Genomic DNA, 14,597 nt, shown 5'->3' with positions numbered 1-14,597 from the left:
CACGGCACTCCAGGGTTTTTCAATAGATACATTGTTAAAAAAATTCAGCTCAACATTGGTTTCTCAAGTACATACAGTGCAGAGAGGAATCCTAAGCTATATAAGCTGCACTGTATGTATTTAAGACCACCATGTTGAGCTGAATTTTTTTCTTAACAATATATGGACCACACTTAAAATGGGCAATTTTGACAGGATCTCTCTCTAATTTGGCCAAATTGAATACTTAAACACATAACTATGTATGAAGTGTTTTCTGTCTCCATGGGCCAAGCATAGTATTGGGAGAATACATTCTTGCACCTCAACATTATCAGCTTTAGTATCTCATGGTTTGTAACTGTCGAGCGCAAATAGCCTTATTAGTTAGTCACTAACTAATAATTAGTCACTATCTTGCAAAATAAACAAGAGTTCTATTAAATGTAAGCATAAAAAAAATAAGATTTTAAACCTACCGTAAATCTTTTTCTCGTAGTCCGTAGAGGATGCTGGGGACTCCGTAAGGACCATGGGGATAGACGGGCTCCGCAGGAGACATGGGCACTTTAAGAAAGACTTTAGGTATGGGTGTGCACTGGCTCCTCCCTCTATGCCCCTCCTCCAGACCGCAGTTAGAGAAACTGTGCCAAGAGGAGACGGACAGTACGAGGAAAGGATTTTTGTTAATCCAAGGGCAAGATTCATACCAGCCACACCAATCACACCGTATAACTTGTGATATACTAACCAGTTAACAGTATGAAAACAACATAGCATCAGTCCAAGACCGATGAAACTATAACATAACCCTTATGTAAGCAAAACTATATACAAGTCTTGCAGAAGTAGTCCGCACTTGGGACGGGCGCCCAGCATCCTCTACGGACTAAGAGAAAAAGATTTACCGGTAGGTTTAAAATCTTATTTTCTCTTTACGTCCTAGAAGATGTTGGGGACTCCGTAAGGACCATGGGGATTATACCAAAGCTCCCAAACGGGCGGGAGAGTGCGGATGACTCTGCAGCACCGATTGAGCAAACAGGAGGTCCTCCCTCAGCCAGGGTATCAAAATTATAGAACTTTGCAAAGGTGTTTGAACCCGACCAAGTAGCAGCTCGGCATAGTTGTAGTGCCGAGACCCCTCGGGCAGCCGCCCAAGACGAGCCCACCTTCCTAGTGGAATTGGCCTAAACCAATTTAGGTAACGGCAATCCTGCCGTAGAATGCGCCAGCTGAATCGTGTTACAGATCCAGCGAGCAATAGTCTGCTTTGAAGCAGGGCCGCCAACCTTGTTGGCTGCATATAGGACAAACAGTGCTTCTGTTTTTCTGACACTAGCCGTTCTGGCCACGTAAATTTTCAAAGCCCTGACTACATCAAGGGACTCGGAATCCTTCAAGTCTCGCGTAGTCACAGGCACCACAATAGGTTGGTTCATATGAAATGACGACACCACCTTAGGCAATAATTGAGGACGGGTCCGCAATTCCGCTCTATCCATATGGAAAACCAGATAGGGGCTTTTATGAGACAAAGCCGCCAATTCCGACACTCGCCTAGCCGAAGCCAAGGCTAATAAAATATCTCACTTGGAAGGTGGTCATGTTAACTCCACCGTTTGAAGTGGTTCAAACCAGTGCGACTTAAGGAAACTCAACACCACGTTAAAGGTCCCAAGGCGCCACCGGAGGTATAAAAGGAGGCTGAATATGCAGCACTCCCTTCACAAAAGTCTGTACTTCTGGGAGAGAAGCCAATTCTTTTTGAAAGAAAATGGATAAGGCCGAAATCTGAACCTTAATGGAGCCTAATTTTAGGCCCAAATTCACTCCAGTCTGTAGGAAGTGAAGGAAACGGCCCAGATGGAATTCTTCCGTAGGAGCATTCCTGGCCTCACACCAAGAAACATATTTTCGCCATATACGGTGATAATGTTTAGCTGTCACGTCCTTCCTAGCCTTTATCAGCGTAGGAATGACCTCATCCGGAATGCCTTTTTCCGCTAGGATCCTGCGTTCAACCGCCATGCCGTCAAACGCAGCCGCGGTAAGTCTTGGAACAGACAGGGCCCCTGTTGCAACAGGTCCTGTCGTAGAGGAAGAGGCCACGGATCTTCTGTGAGCATTTCCAGCAGATCCGGATACCAGGTCCTTCGTGGCCAATCTGGAACAATGAGAATTGTTCTCACTCCTCTTTTTCTTATTATTCTCAACACCTTGGGTAAGAGAGGAAGAGGAGGAAACACATAGACCGACTGGAACACCCACGGTGTCTCTAGGGCGTCTACAGCTACCGCCTGAGGGTCTTTTGATCTGGCGTAATACCTCTGTAGCTTTTTGTTGAGGCGGGACGCCATCATGTCTATCTGGGGCAGTCCCCACTGACTTGCAATCTGTGCGAAGACTTCCTGATGAAGTGCCCACTCTCCTGGATGCAGGTCGTGTCTGCTGAGGAAGTCTGCTTCCCAGTTGTCCACTCCCGGAATGAACACTGCTGTCAGTGCGCTTACATGATTTTCCGCCCAGCGAAGAATCCTGGCGGCTTCCGCCATTGCCACTCTGCTCCTTGTGCCGCCTTGGCGGTTTACATGAGCCACTGCGGTGATGTTGTCTGACTGGATCAGAACTAGTTGGTCGCGAAGTAAGGTCTCCGCTTGACGTAGGGCGTTGTATATGGCCCTCAGTTTCAGGATGTTGATGTGAAGACAAGTCTCTTGACTTGACCAAAGACCTTGGAAGTTTCTTCCCTGTGTGACTGCTCCCCAACCTCGGAGGCTCGCGTCCGTGGTCACCAGGATCCAGTCCTGAATGCCGTACCTGCGGCCTTCTAGAAGGTAAGCACTCTGCAGCCACCACAGGAGAGATACCCTGGCTCTGGGGGACAGGGTGATCAACTGATGAATTTGTAGATGTGACGCATGGAACCTGCCGAAGGGAATGCCTTCGTATGATGCCACCATCTTTCCCAGGACTCGAGTGCAGTGATGCACTGACACCTGTTTTGGCTTCAATAGGTTCCTGACCAGAGTCAGAGTTCCTGAGCTTTTTCTATCGGAAGATAAACCCTTTTCTGGTCTGTATCCAGAATCATGCCCAAGAAGGTCAGACGAGTCGTAGGAACCAACTGTGACTTCGGGATATTGAGAATCCAGCCGTGTTGCTGTAACACCTTCAGTGAAAGTGAGATGCTGTTCAGCAACTGCTCTCTTGATCTCGCTTTTATGAGGAGATCGTCCAAGTACGGGATAATTGTGACACCCTGCTTGCGCAGGAGCACCATCATTTCCGCCATTACCTTGGTGAAAATTCTCAGGGCCGTGGAAAGCCCAAACGGCAACGTCTGAATTGGTAATGACAATCCTGTACCGCAAATCTCAGGTACGCCTGATGAGGTGGATACATGGGAACATGAAGGTAAGCATCATTTATGTCCAGAGATACCATAAAATCCCCCCCTTCCAGGCTGGCGATGACCGCCCTGAGCGATTCCATCTTGAACCTTTTCAAGTATAGGTTCAGGGATTTGAAATTTAAAATGGGTCTGACCGAACCGTCCGGTTTCGGGACTACAAACAGGGTTGAGTAATATCCCCTCCCTTGTTGAAGTAGGGGAACCTTGACCACCACCTGTTGAAGATACAATTTGTGAATTGCATTTACCATTATCTCCCTTTCTGGGAAAGAAGTCAGCAGGGCCGATTTGAAAAACCAGCGAGAAGGCACCTCTTCGAATTCCAGCTTGTAACCCTGAGAAACAATTTCTATTGCCCAGGGATCCACCTGTGAGTGAACCCAGATGTGGCTGAAAATTCGAAGACGTGCCCCCACTGGGGCGGACTCCCTTAGCGGAGCCCCAGCGTCATGCGGTGGATTTTGTAGAGGCCGGGGAGGACTTCTGTTCCTGGGAACTAGCTGTGTTGTGCAGCTTCTTTCCTCTGCCCTTACCTCTGGCAAGAAAGGAAGCACCTTGTACTTTGTTTCTCTGCGACCGAAAGGACTGCATCTGATAATGTGGTGCTTTCTTAGGCTGTGAGGGAATATAAGGCAAAAATTTAGATTTACCAGATGTAGCTGTGGAGACCAGGTCCTTGAGACCTTCCCCAAACAATTCCTCACCCTTGTAAGGTAAAACCTCCATATGCCTCTTTTAGGCGGCATCACCTGTCCATTGCCGGGTCCATAGGACTCGTCTAGCAGAAATCGACATAGCGTTGACTCTAGAACCCAGTAGGCCAATGTCTCTGAGCATCTCTCATATATAAGACAGCATTGTTAATATGACCCCGGGTCAATAAAATGGTACCCTTATCCAGGGTATCAATTTCCGTCGATAAGGTACCTATCCACGCTGCTACAGCGCTACAACTCCAGCTGACACTATTGCCGGTCTGAGTAAGGTACTAGAATGTGTGTAAATGGACTTTAAGGTAGCCTGCTGTTTGCGATCAGCAGGATCCCTGAGGGTAGCCATATCTTGGGATGGCAGCTTTACTCTTTTGGATAAGCGTGTCCACGCTTTTTTCCCCCTTGGGGAAGATTCTCATCGTATCCTGTCCTTAGTCGGGAAAGGATACACCCTAAGAATCCTTTTGGGAATCTGCAGTTTCTTGTCTGGAGATTCCCAAGCCTTTTCAATAACTCGTTCATGAGATGGGGGAAAGGTTACCTCAGGTTTCTTTACCCTATACATGTGTACCCTCGTGTCAGGGACAGGGGGTTTCTCTGTGATATGCAAAACCTCTTTTATTACAATAATCATATATTGAATACTATTTGCCAATTCTGGCTGTAACTTTGCATCATCGTAGTCGACACTGGAGTCAGAATCCGTGTCGGCGTCAGTGTCTACTATTCTGGATAGTGGGCGCTTTTGAGACCCCGAAGGTCCCTGTGACATAGGGGAAAGGCAGGGTTTGACGCCTGTACATTCCCTCGGCAATAAATTCACATTAGCACTAAAACATTCCACATATCCAACCAGTCAGGTGTCGGTGTTGCCGACGGAGACACCACAGTCATTAACTCCACCTCCTCCCTATGAGAGCCTTTTACCTCAGACATGCCGACACACGCGTACCGACACACCACACACTCAGGGAATCCTCTTATCTGAAGACAGTTCCCCCACAAGGCCCTTTGGAGAGACAGAGAGAGAGTATGCCAGCACACACCCAGCGTTATATGACCCAGGAAAAAAACACACAATATGTTTACCCAGATAGCGCTGTAATCTTTATTTTTGCGCCAAATTATGTGCCCCCCCCTTTCTTTAAAACCCTCTTTCACTGTGGATAAGCAGGGGAGAGTCCGGGGAGCTTCCTCTCAGCGCTGTGCTGTGGAGAAAATGGCGCTGGTGAGTGCTGAGGAAGAAGCCCCGCCCCCTCAGCGGCGGGCTTCTGTCCCGCTAAAATATATAAAAAACTGGCAAGGGCTCTTTATATATACAGTGCCTAGCTGTATATATATCTTCTTTTGCCAGAAATTGAGGTTATATTGCTGCACAGGGCGCCCCCCCTGCGCCCTGCACCCTTACAGTGACTGCCGTTTGTGTGTGCTGTGTGGGAGCAATGGCGCACAGCTTAACTGCTGTGCGTTACCTCAGTGAAGATCTGAAGTCTTCTGCCGCCTCTGAAGTCTTCTTTCTTCTCATACTCACCCGGCTTCTATCTTCCGGCTCTGTGAGGAGGACGGCGGCGCGGCTCCGGGACGAACTCCAGGGTGAGACCTGTGTTCCGACTCCCTCTGGAGCTAATGGTGTCCAGTAGCCTAAGAAGCAGAGCCTTGAAACTCACAGAAGTAGGTCTGCTTCTCTCTCCTCAGTCCCACGATGCAGGGAGTCTGTTGCCAGCAGGCTCCCTGAAAATAAAAAAACCTAACAAAGTACTTTCTTTCAGGAAACTCAGGAGAGCTCCCTGTAATGCACCCAGTCTCCTCCGGGCACAGTAGTAAACCGAGGTCTGGAGGAGGGGCATAGAGGGAGGAGCCAGTGCACACCCATACCTAAAGTCTTTCTTAAAGTGCCCATGTCTCCTGCGGAGCCCGTCTATCCCTATGGTCCTTACGGAGTCCCCAGCATCCTCTAGGACGTAAGAGAAAAAACACACACACAACAAAGAGGACATATTTAAAAATCCTTTAAGACAACTCACTCACCGTAGTCTGAGGCCTGCAGTTTAGATATATTAAAGAACATCTTGTCAGGACTGCACTCAAGAGGCTCCACCAAGTATTTAAAGGGGCTCTCTAATGAAAGATGAGAAAAATGTTTTACAGGTAATGGTATAATGGTATATACACATTTTAAGTAAACACATAAGGACACTTGTGTTTTTCATACCACAAAATAGTACAGGTTGAGTCTCCCATATCCGAAATGCTTGGGACCAGCAGTGTTACGGATATCAGATTTTTCTGTATTTTGGAATACTTGCATACCCTAATGAGATATCTTGGGAATGGTACCAAAGTCTAAACAAAGAATGCATTTACTGTATGTTTCACTAGTTACCAGCCCATCAAAATAACAGAGCAACGTAACCGTAATATCAGCGCTGATGGCTGTGCGCCCCTGAATGGAGCAAAAATTGAATTGCTCCTCCAGGCACTATCTAGTGGTCGCCGGCGCGCAAAACACTTGAATTTACCCTATAGAGGTGAAAAGCAGTGTTAGCATTTTATTATATAGGATATACACCTTATACACAGTTTGAGGGTAATTTTTTACATCTATACAGATAAAACTGTGAGGGTTGTGACTGTACATAGCAATTTATTTGTGAATATACTTCTAGGGACTGTTTATGAACAATGGAGATAAAAAAATAAAAAAAAAAGTCTGGGAATTGTCTGTCTGTTCCAGCATTACGCAAAAACTACAGGATAAATGTGGATTGCATTTTCACTATTGTATAGCTTTGTGACCTAGAAAGAAACTGAGGTATGTATGATCTCGATGTGACATCGGGGAGAAGAGGAATAAAGGAAACACCAGACGCTTGACACCTGGGGCAAACGCTAGGGGCTGCAGGCGTAGATCTCAGGACTAGCTGCTTCTCTCATGAGCAGCTTTACGTGGCTTGTTAACAAGTTAGTAGCCCGAAGCATGTTTTTGTGTTAATCCCTGAAGTAAAAACTGCACATATTGTTTACAAACAAATTTTATGATGTGTACAATATAAAAAATACATTGCAATATTAGATGGCACTACTGTCTTTGTAAAATTAGTTCCGCTGAGCAATATCAGACATCCACACGAGCGAAGCCAAGGGCAAGCGCTAATTTTTAACAATTTTGTGCATTAGACAAAGTTTCTGTATACTGAACCATCAGAAAGCAAAGGTGTCACTATCTCAGTCATGCTCCAAAAATTCTGTATTTTGGAATTTTGGATATGGGAAACTTAACCTGTATGTTTAAGGAGTACCTTTAAGGTTAGCTGGATAACCCATCTTCCTCTTATCTGCTTGATCATAGCAGTCACCAACCTAAGCAGATATAACATACAAAAATGAAAATAAAGAAGTCTATTTATGGCTAAATGCTTACCATATTTAACCTAAAATATAATATTACTTCAATATGGGAACCTTAACACATACTATTATTGGTGAATTACAGCTGGTCAATTTGTTTATGAAGCCATACTGGATTTTTCGAGTAGCTCAAATAGCATCTACAAGTACTAACGTACCGGATTACATACGTAATCCCGCCGGGCGAGATACAGACTGTCAGTATCCCAACAGAAGCATCCCGTCTGGCAGAATTCCCACAGCAAGGCGAGCGGTGCGAGTCCCCTTGCAGACTAGCTGCACTCGCCACGCTGCTGGCTCAGTGTCCCCAGCCATACACCACACTGGACAACTTCTGTCGTTCAGCCCATAATGGATAATGGCCTCAGCATAACAGTTGCTCTACTCTCTCTGCTATGGGGTAAAATCAATCAAATGCAATGCTGGACGCGTGCCGTCGGCATAGTGTGGGAAATGTAATAGTTGCACACAGCAACTATTAGGGGTTTGAAAAATGACAGGAGCTGATTGGCTGGTGTGTTATCACTTACCACTTATCCCTTTTCCAGGCTTAATACATCTGCCCCCATGTATTTATAGGGTGGAATTCAAATGATATATCACGCCCAATCTCTTGTCTAAAATGATACCCGTTATCGTGCATATCGCGCCAATAGTAATCATGTTTAGCCATGTAAAGGGCTGGGTGCCTCGGTATCCAAGGGCAGCAAGCTGAAATAATGATACCATGCCCCTGAGGGCAGAACAGGTGTTGAAAGGGGCGAAAAGAATTGAATCCTGATCAGTGACTGGTACAGATATCACCTTACACCAGCAAGCAGCTTTCAGATTCTGTTTCTCCCCATGTTTTTATGAGATTTACAGGATGAATCTGTTATCTTCTCAATCAGTTCAGCTGGTTTAGTTATCAATTAGTGATTAGATCACTTCTATTTAATAGCATTATCTACAAGGGTTCAATTATCTCATTGGGGCCCTGCCATCAACATGCTCTCAGCCTGTACATACAAGAACCATTACAATATCCCTTGGAGCATGTTATCTGTCTCTCTTGTGCCTGTCATATAAATAGTCTCTTAGGAGAGTCTTGCATGATGCACTTCAACCATATTTTTCCTCAAAGGATTATTTCTCTCTTATGTGGGGTACACACGGAGAGATCAGTTCTTAAAATCTAAGCAATCTGACTAGATTTTAAGCACGGATCTCTCTGTGTGTATGCCCCACAGCGATAGCGATGCGCCCCCCCCCCCTTCCACGCGTCGCTATCACCGGTGCTAGAATGGCCCTAGCACATCGCTCATTTCAGTCGCTGGGTGAAATGAGCGCCCCCCTTCCCCTTGTCATTTCATCCAGGGGGAGAGATGTGTGCTGAGCGGTCTGTGGGCCTAATTCAGACCTGATTGTAGCAGCAAATTTGTTAGCAGTTGGGCAAAACCATGTGCACTGCAAGTGGGGCAGATATAACATGCAGAGAGATAGATTTGGGTGGGTTATATTGTTTATGTGCAGGGTAAATACCGGCTGCTTTATTTTTACACTGCAATTTAGATTTCAGTTTGAACACACCACACCCAAATCTAACTCTCTCTGCACATGTTATATCTGCCGCCCCCCCCCCCCACCCCCCACCCTACAGTGCACATGGTTTTGCCCATTAGCTAACAAAGTTGCTGCCACGATCAGGTCTGAATTAGGCCCTGTGACAGATCACTCAGCACAAATCTCTGCTAATGTATACTGGCCTTAACTTTTTTAATAATATCCAGAATATGTCTAGTGTTATGACCAAACAATTCAAATGGTAAAATTTCTGTTGAAAACAAATTAGGAAACAGTTACAATATCTACCAACATTGGTTACTACCGGCTTTAGACTCTTCAACCAGTCCGCATGTTTGGGGAATGATATATGATGATATACTAGTGTGTTTAGGGTCTTTATGACCACGAGGGGCCATAACGCCTTCAGAGGTACAGTACAGGAGAGGCGCGTGCTGTGCCCTCCGTGTCCCTCCTTCCCGGCACTGACTCGAGTATAAGCCGAGGGGGCTTTTTCAGCATAAAAGAAAGTGCTGAAAAAGTCGGCTTATACTCGAGTATATACGGTAATTCAATTCTCGGAGATGTTGCTCTGTAGTTGGAGATGTTGGATTTTAGTTGGAGATGTTTTTACAATTCCTGACAACTGTTTTCTCTATAGTTTATAAGGGCCAGACCAATTCAATTAAATATCAGTTGTGGTGAGAGTTCTAATTCCTGACAATTTTATTCTAAATCTCTCCATTTTTTTTCTCTCATCCACAAAGGGGTGAGAGTTTACAAATTTTTGTTTTCAATTTAATGCCAAACTATTAGAAAGGCTGTAAATAGGTTCTAATTTTTCAAACCAACATGTTTATATTCCCACTGGTTAGTTTAACAAGTGGTTTGTCCCTCCCCCTTCTCAGTTGCTTCAACTAACATATTTTGCTGCAGTAGAGGATTTCATCTGAAGAGGGAGGATCCTGACGAGTTTGAAGAATATGCGGATCAAATCTTATCATATAGTATATGATTACACAACTAGGACAGCAATGCTATTTTGCGCCACAGCGAGGTGCAAACATCATCGCAACGGGTTGTTATGTCAGAGAATGCTGGACCTCCCGACAAAACAGCAGGTTTAAGTTGCGAGAACCGGCATTCTCCGATTTATGGTGCGCTAAATTGATTCGCTGCAGGTGCTCCCTACCGGCACTATTCAAAAAACAATTTACTTAACTTAATATTATTTTTTTAATTTTTAAATAAGATTTTTTTTATACTTGCAGTGTCGTGAAAAAAATTCTGCTACTCAAAGATGCCGTGACTCTAAAAAAAAAAAATAAGAATTTACTCATGGGTAATTCTATTTCTCGTAGTCCGTAGTGGATGCTGGGAACTCCGTAAGGACCATGGGGAATAGACGGGCTCCGCAGGAGACTGGGCACTCTAAAAGAAAGATTAGGTACCATCTGGTGTGCACTGGCTCCTCCTTCTATGCCCCTCCTCCAGACCTCAGTAAGGAAACTGTGCCCGGAAGAGCTGACACAACAAGGAAAGGATTTGGAATCCAGGGTAAGACTCATACCAGCCACACCAATCACACTGTACAACTTGTGATAACCATACCCAGTTAACAGTATGAACAACAACTGAGCCTCAGTAACAGATGGCTCATAACAATAACCCTTTAGTTAAGCATTAACTATATACATGTATTGCAGAGAGTCCGCACTTGGGACGGGCGCCCAGCATCCACTACGGACTACGAGAAATAGAATTACCGGTGAATAAATTCTTATTTTCTCTGACGTCCTAGTGGATGCTGGGGTTCCTGAAAGGACCATGGGGATTATACCAAAGCTCCCAAACGGCTCGGGAGAGTGCGGATGACTCTGCAGCACCGAATGAGCAAAGGCAAGGTCCTCCTCAGCCAGGGTATCAAACTTGTAGAACTTAGCAAATGTGTTTGAACCCGACCAAGTAGCAGCTCGGCAAAGCTGTAAAGCCGAGACCCCTCGGGCAGCTGCCCAAGAAGAGCCCACCTTCCTTGTGGAATGGGCTTTTACTGATTTAGGATGCGGTAACCCTGCCGCAGAATGAGCTTGCTGAATCGTGTTACAGATCCAGCGCGCAATAGTTTGCTTTGAAGCCGGAGCACCCAGCTTGTTGGGTGCATGCAGGATAAACAGCGAGTCAGTTTTCCTGACTCCAGCCGTCCTGGCTACATAGATTTTCAAAGCCCTGACTACATCAAGTAACCTGGAGTCCTCCAAGTCCCGAGTAGCCGCAGGCACCACAATAGGCTGGTTCAAATGAAACGCTGATACCACCTTAGGGAGAAATTGGGGACGAGTCCTCAACTCTGCCCTGTCCATATGAAAGATCAGATATGGGCTTTTACATGACAAAGCCGCCAATTCTGACACACGCCTAGCTGAAGTGAAGGCCAACAGCATGACCACCTTCCATGTGAGATACTTTAGCTCCACGGTCTTAAGTGGCTCAAACCAGTGTGATTTCAGGAAATCCAACACAACATTAAGATCCCAAGGTGCCGCTGGGAGGCACAAAAGGGGGCTGAATATGCAGCACTCCCTTAACAAACGTCTGAACTTAAGGCAGTGAAGCCAGTTCTTTTTGAAAGAAAATAGATAGGGCCGAAATCTGGACCTTTATGGACCCCAATTTTAGGCCCATAGTCACCCCTGACTGTAGTAAGTGCAGAAATCGACCCAGCTGGAATTCCTCTGTTGGGGCCTTCCTGGCCTCACACCAAGCAACATATTTCCGCCATATGCGGTGATAATGCTTTGCTGTCACATCCTTCCTAGCTTTTATCAGCGTAGGAATCACTTCATCCGGAATGCCCTTTTCCGTTAGGATCCGGCGTTCAACCGCCATGCCGTCAAACGCAGCCGTGGTAAGTCTTGGAACAGACAGGGCCCCTGCTGTAACAGGTCCTGTCTGAGAGGCAGAGGCCATGGTCCTCTGAGATCATTTCTTGTAGTTCTGGGTACCAAGTTCTTCTTGGCCAATCCGGAACGATGAGTATAGTTCTTACTCCTCTCTTTCTTACTATCCTCAGTACCTTGGGTATGAGAGGAAGAGGAGGGAACACATAAACCGACTGGTACACCCACGGTGTCACTAGTGCGTCCACAGCTATCGCCTGAGGGTCCCGTGACCTTGCGCAATATTTTTTTAGCTTTTTGTTGAGGCGGGACGCCATCATGTCCACCTGTGGCAGTTCCCAACGATTTACAATCTGTGTGAAGACTTCTTAATGAAGTCCCCACTCTCCCGGGTGGAGGTCGTGCCTGCTGAGGAAGTCTGCTTCCCAGTTGTCCACTCCCAGAATGAACACTGCTGACAGTGCTAGCACGTGATTCTCCGCCCATCAAAGAATCCTTGTGGCTTCTGCCATTGCCATCCTGCTTCTTGTGCCGCCCTGGCGGTTTACATGGGCGACCGCCGTGATGTTGTCTGACTGAATCAGTACTGATTGGTTTTGAAGCAGGGGCTCTGCTTGACTCAGGGCGTTGTAGATGGCCCTTAGTTCCAATATATTTATGTGTAGAGAAGTCTCCAGACTTGACCACTGTCCTTGGAAGTTTCTTCCCTGAGTGACTGCCCCCCATCCTCGGAGGCTTGCATCCGTGGTCACCAGGACCCAGTCCTGTATGCCGAACCTGCGTCCCTCGAGAAGATGAGCACTCTGCAGCCACCACAGCAGAGACACCCCCTGGCCCTTGGGGACAGGGTGATCAACCGATGCATCTGAAGATGCGATCCGGACCATTTGTCCAACATATCCCACTGAAAGATCCTTGCATGGAACCTGCCAAAGGGAATTGCTTCGTAAGAAGCCACCATCTTTCCCAGGACTCGCGTGCAGTGATGCACCGACACCTGTTTTGGTTTCAGGAGGTCCCTGACCAGAGATGACAATTCCTGGGCCTTCTCCTCTGGGAGAAACCCCTTCTTCTGTTCTGTGTCCAGAATCATTCCCAGGAAAAGCAGACGCGTCGTAGGAATCAGCTGCGACTTTGGTATATTCAGAATCCAGCCGTGCTGTTGCAACACTTCCTGAGAGAGTGCTACGCTGACCAACAACTGCTCTTTGGACCTCGCCTTTATGAGGAGATCGTCCAAGTACGGGATAATTATAACTCCCTTTCTTCGAAGGAGTATCATCATTTCGGCCATTACCTTGGTAAATATTCTCGGAGCCGTGGAGAGACCAAACGGCAACGTCTGGAATTGGTAATGACAGTTCTGTACCACAAACCTGAGGTACTCCTGGTGAGGTGGGTAAATGGGGACATGCAAGTAAGCATCCTTGATGTCCAGCGACACCATAAAATCCCCCTCTTCCAGGCTTGCAATAACCGCCCTGAGCGATTCCATTTTGAACTTGAACTTCTTTATATAAGTGTTCAAGGATTTTAAATTCAGGATGGGTCTCACCGAACCGTCCGGTTTCGGTACCACAAACATTGTGGAATAGTAACCCCTGCCCTGTTGAAGGAGGGGGACCTTGATTATCACCTGCTGGAGGTACAGCTTGTGAATTGCCGCCAGTACTACCTCCCTTTCCCTGGGAGCAGCTGGCAAGGCTGATTTGAGGTAACGGCGAGGGGGAGTCGCCTCGAACTCCAGCTTGTATCCCTGAGATACAATTTGTACAGCCCAGAGATCCACTTGTGAGCGAACCCACTGGTTGCTGAAGTTTCGGAGACGCGCCCCCACCGCACCTGGCTCCGCCTGTGGAGCCCCAACGTCATGCGGTGGACTTAGTGGAAGCAGGGGAGGATTTTTGTTCCTGGGAACTGGCTGCCTGGTGCAGCTTCTTTCCTCTACCCTTGCCTCTGGCCAGAAAGGATGCTCCTCTGACCCGCTTGCCTTTCTGAGGCCGAAAGGACTGCATTTGATAATACAGTGCTTTCTTAGGCTGTGAGGGAACCTGAGGTAAAAAAGTCGACTTCCCAGCAGTTGCTGTGGACACGAGGTCCGAGAGACCGTCCCCATATAATTCCTCACCCTTATAAGGCAAAACCTCCATGTGTTTTTTAGAATCAGCATCACCTGTCCACTGCCGAGTCCATAATACTCTCCTGGCAGAAATGGACATTGCATTAATTCTAGATGCCAGCAGGCAAATGTCCCTCTGTGCATCCCGCATATATAAGACAACGTCTTTTATATGTTCGATGGTTAGCAAAATAGTATCCCTGTCGAGGGAATCAATGTTGTCTGACAGGGTATCAGTCCATGCTGCTGCAGCACTACACATCCAGGCTGAAGCAATAGCAGGTCTCAGTAGAGTACCAGAGTGTGTGTACACAGACTTCAGGATAGCTTCCTGCTTTCTATCCGCAGGATCCTTTAGGGCGGCCGTATCCTGAGACAGCAGTGCCACCCTTTTAGATAAGCGTGTTAGCGCCTTGTCCACCCTAGGGGATGTTTCCCAACGTAACCTATCCGTTGGCGGGAAAGGGTATGCCATCAGTAACCTCTTAGAAATCACAAGTTTCTTATCAGGGGAACTCCACGCT

General features: G+C 46.7%; 1 protein-coding gene across 5 annotated transcripts in view; it reads right to left on the bottom strand.

Annotated features, from left to right (window-relative positions):
• IREB2 (iron responsive element binding protein 2) overlaps positions 1 to 14,597 on the bottom strand; it is a 271,408-nt gene that overhangs the window by 203,361 nt on the left and 53,450 nt on the right. For all 5 annotated transcript variants that reach the window (XM_063926565.1, XM_063926564.1, XM_063926562.1 and 2 more), the window contains exons 2-3: positions 7,407 to 7,467; positions 6,136 to 6,225 (exon numbers count right to left, since the gene is read on the bottom strand). In XM_063926565.1, the coding sequence (XP_063782635.1) occupies positions 6,136 to 6,225; positions 7,407 to 7,431 (115 nt within the window). In that variant the 5' untranslated portion in view covers positions 7,432 to 7,467. The remainder of the gene's footprint in view (positions 1 to 6,135; positions 6,226 to 7,406; positions 7,468 to 14,597) is intronic.

This window comes from Pseudophryne corroboree, chromosome 6 (genome assembly GCF_028390025.1).
Source record: "Pseudophryne corroboree isolate aPseCor3 chromosome 6, aPseCor3.hap2, whole genome shotgun sequence".
Taxonomy (NCBI): domain Eukaryota; kingdom Metazoa; phylum Chordata; class Amphibia; order Anura; family Myobatrachidae; genus Pseudophryne; species Pseudophryne corroboree.
The sequence above is the reverse complement of the archived record's forward strand: the minus strand, read 5'-3'. Positions and strand labels throughout refer to the sequence as shown.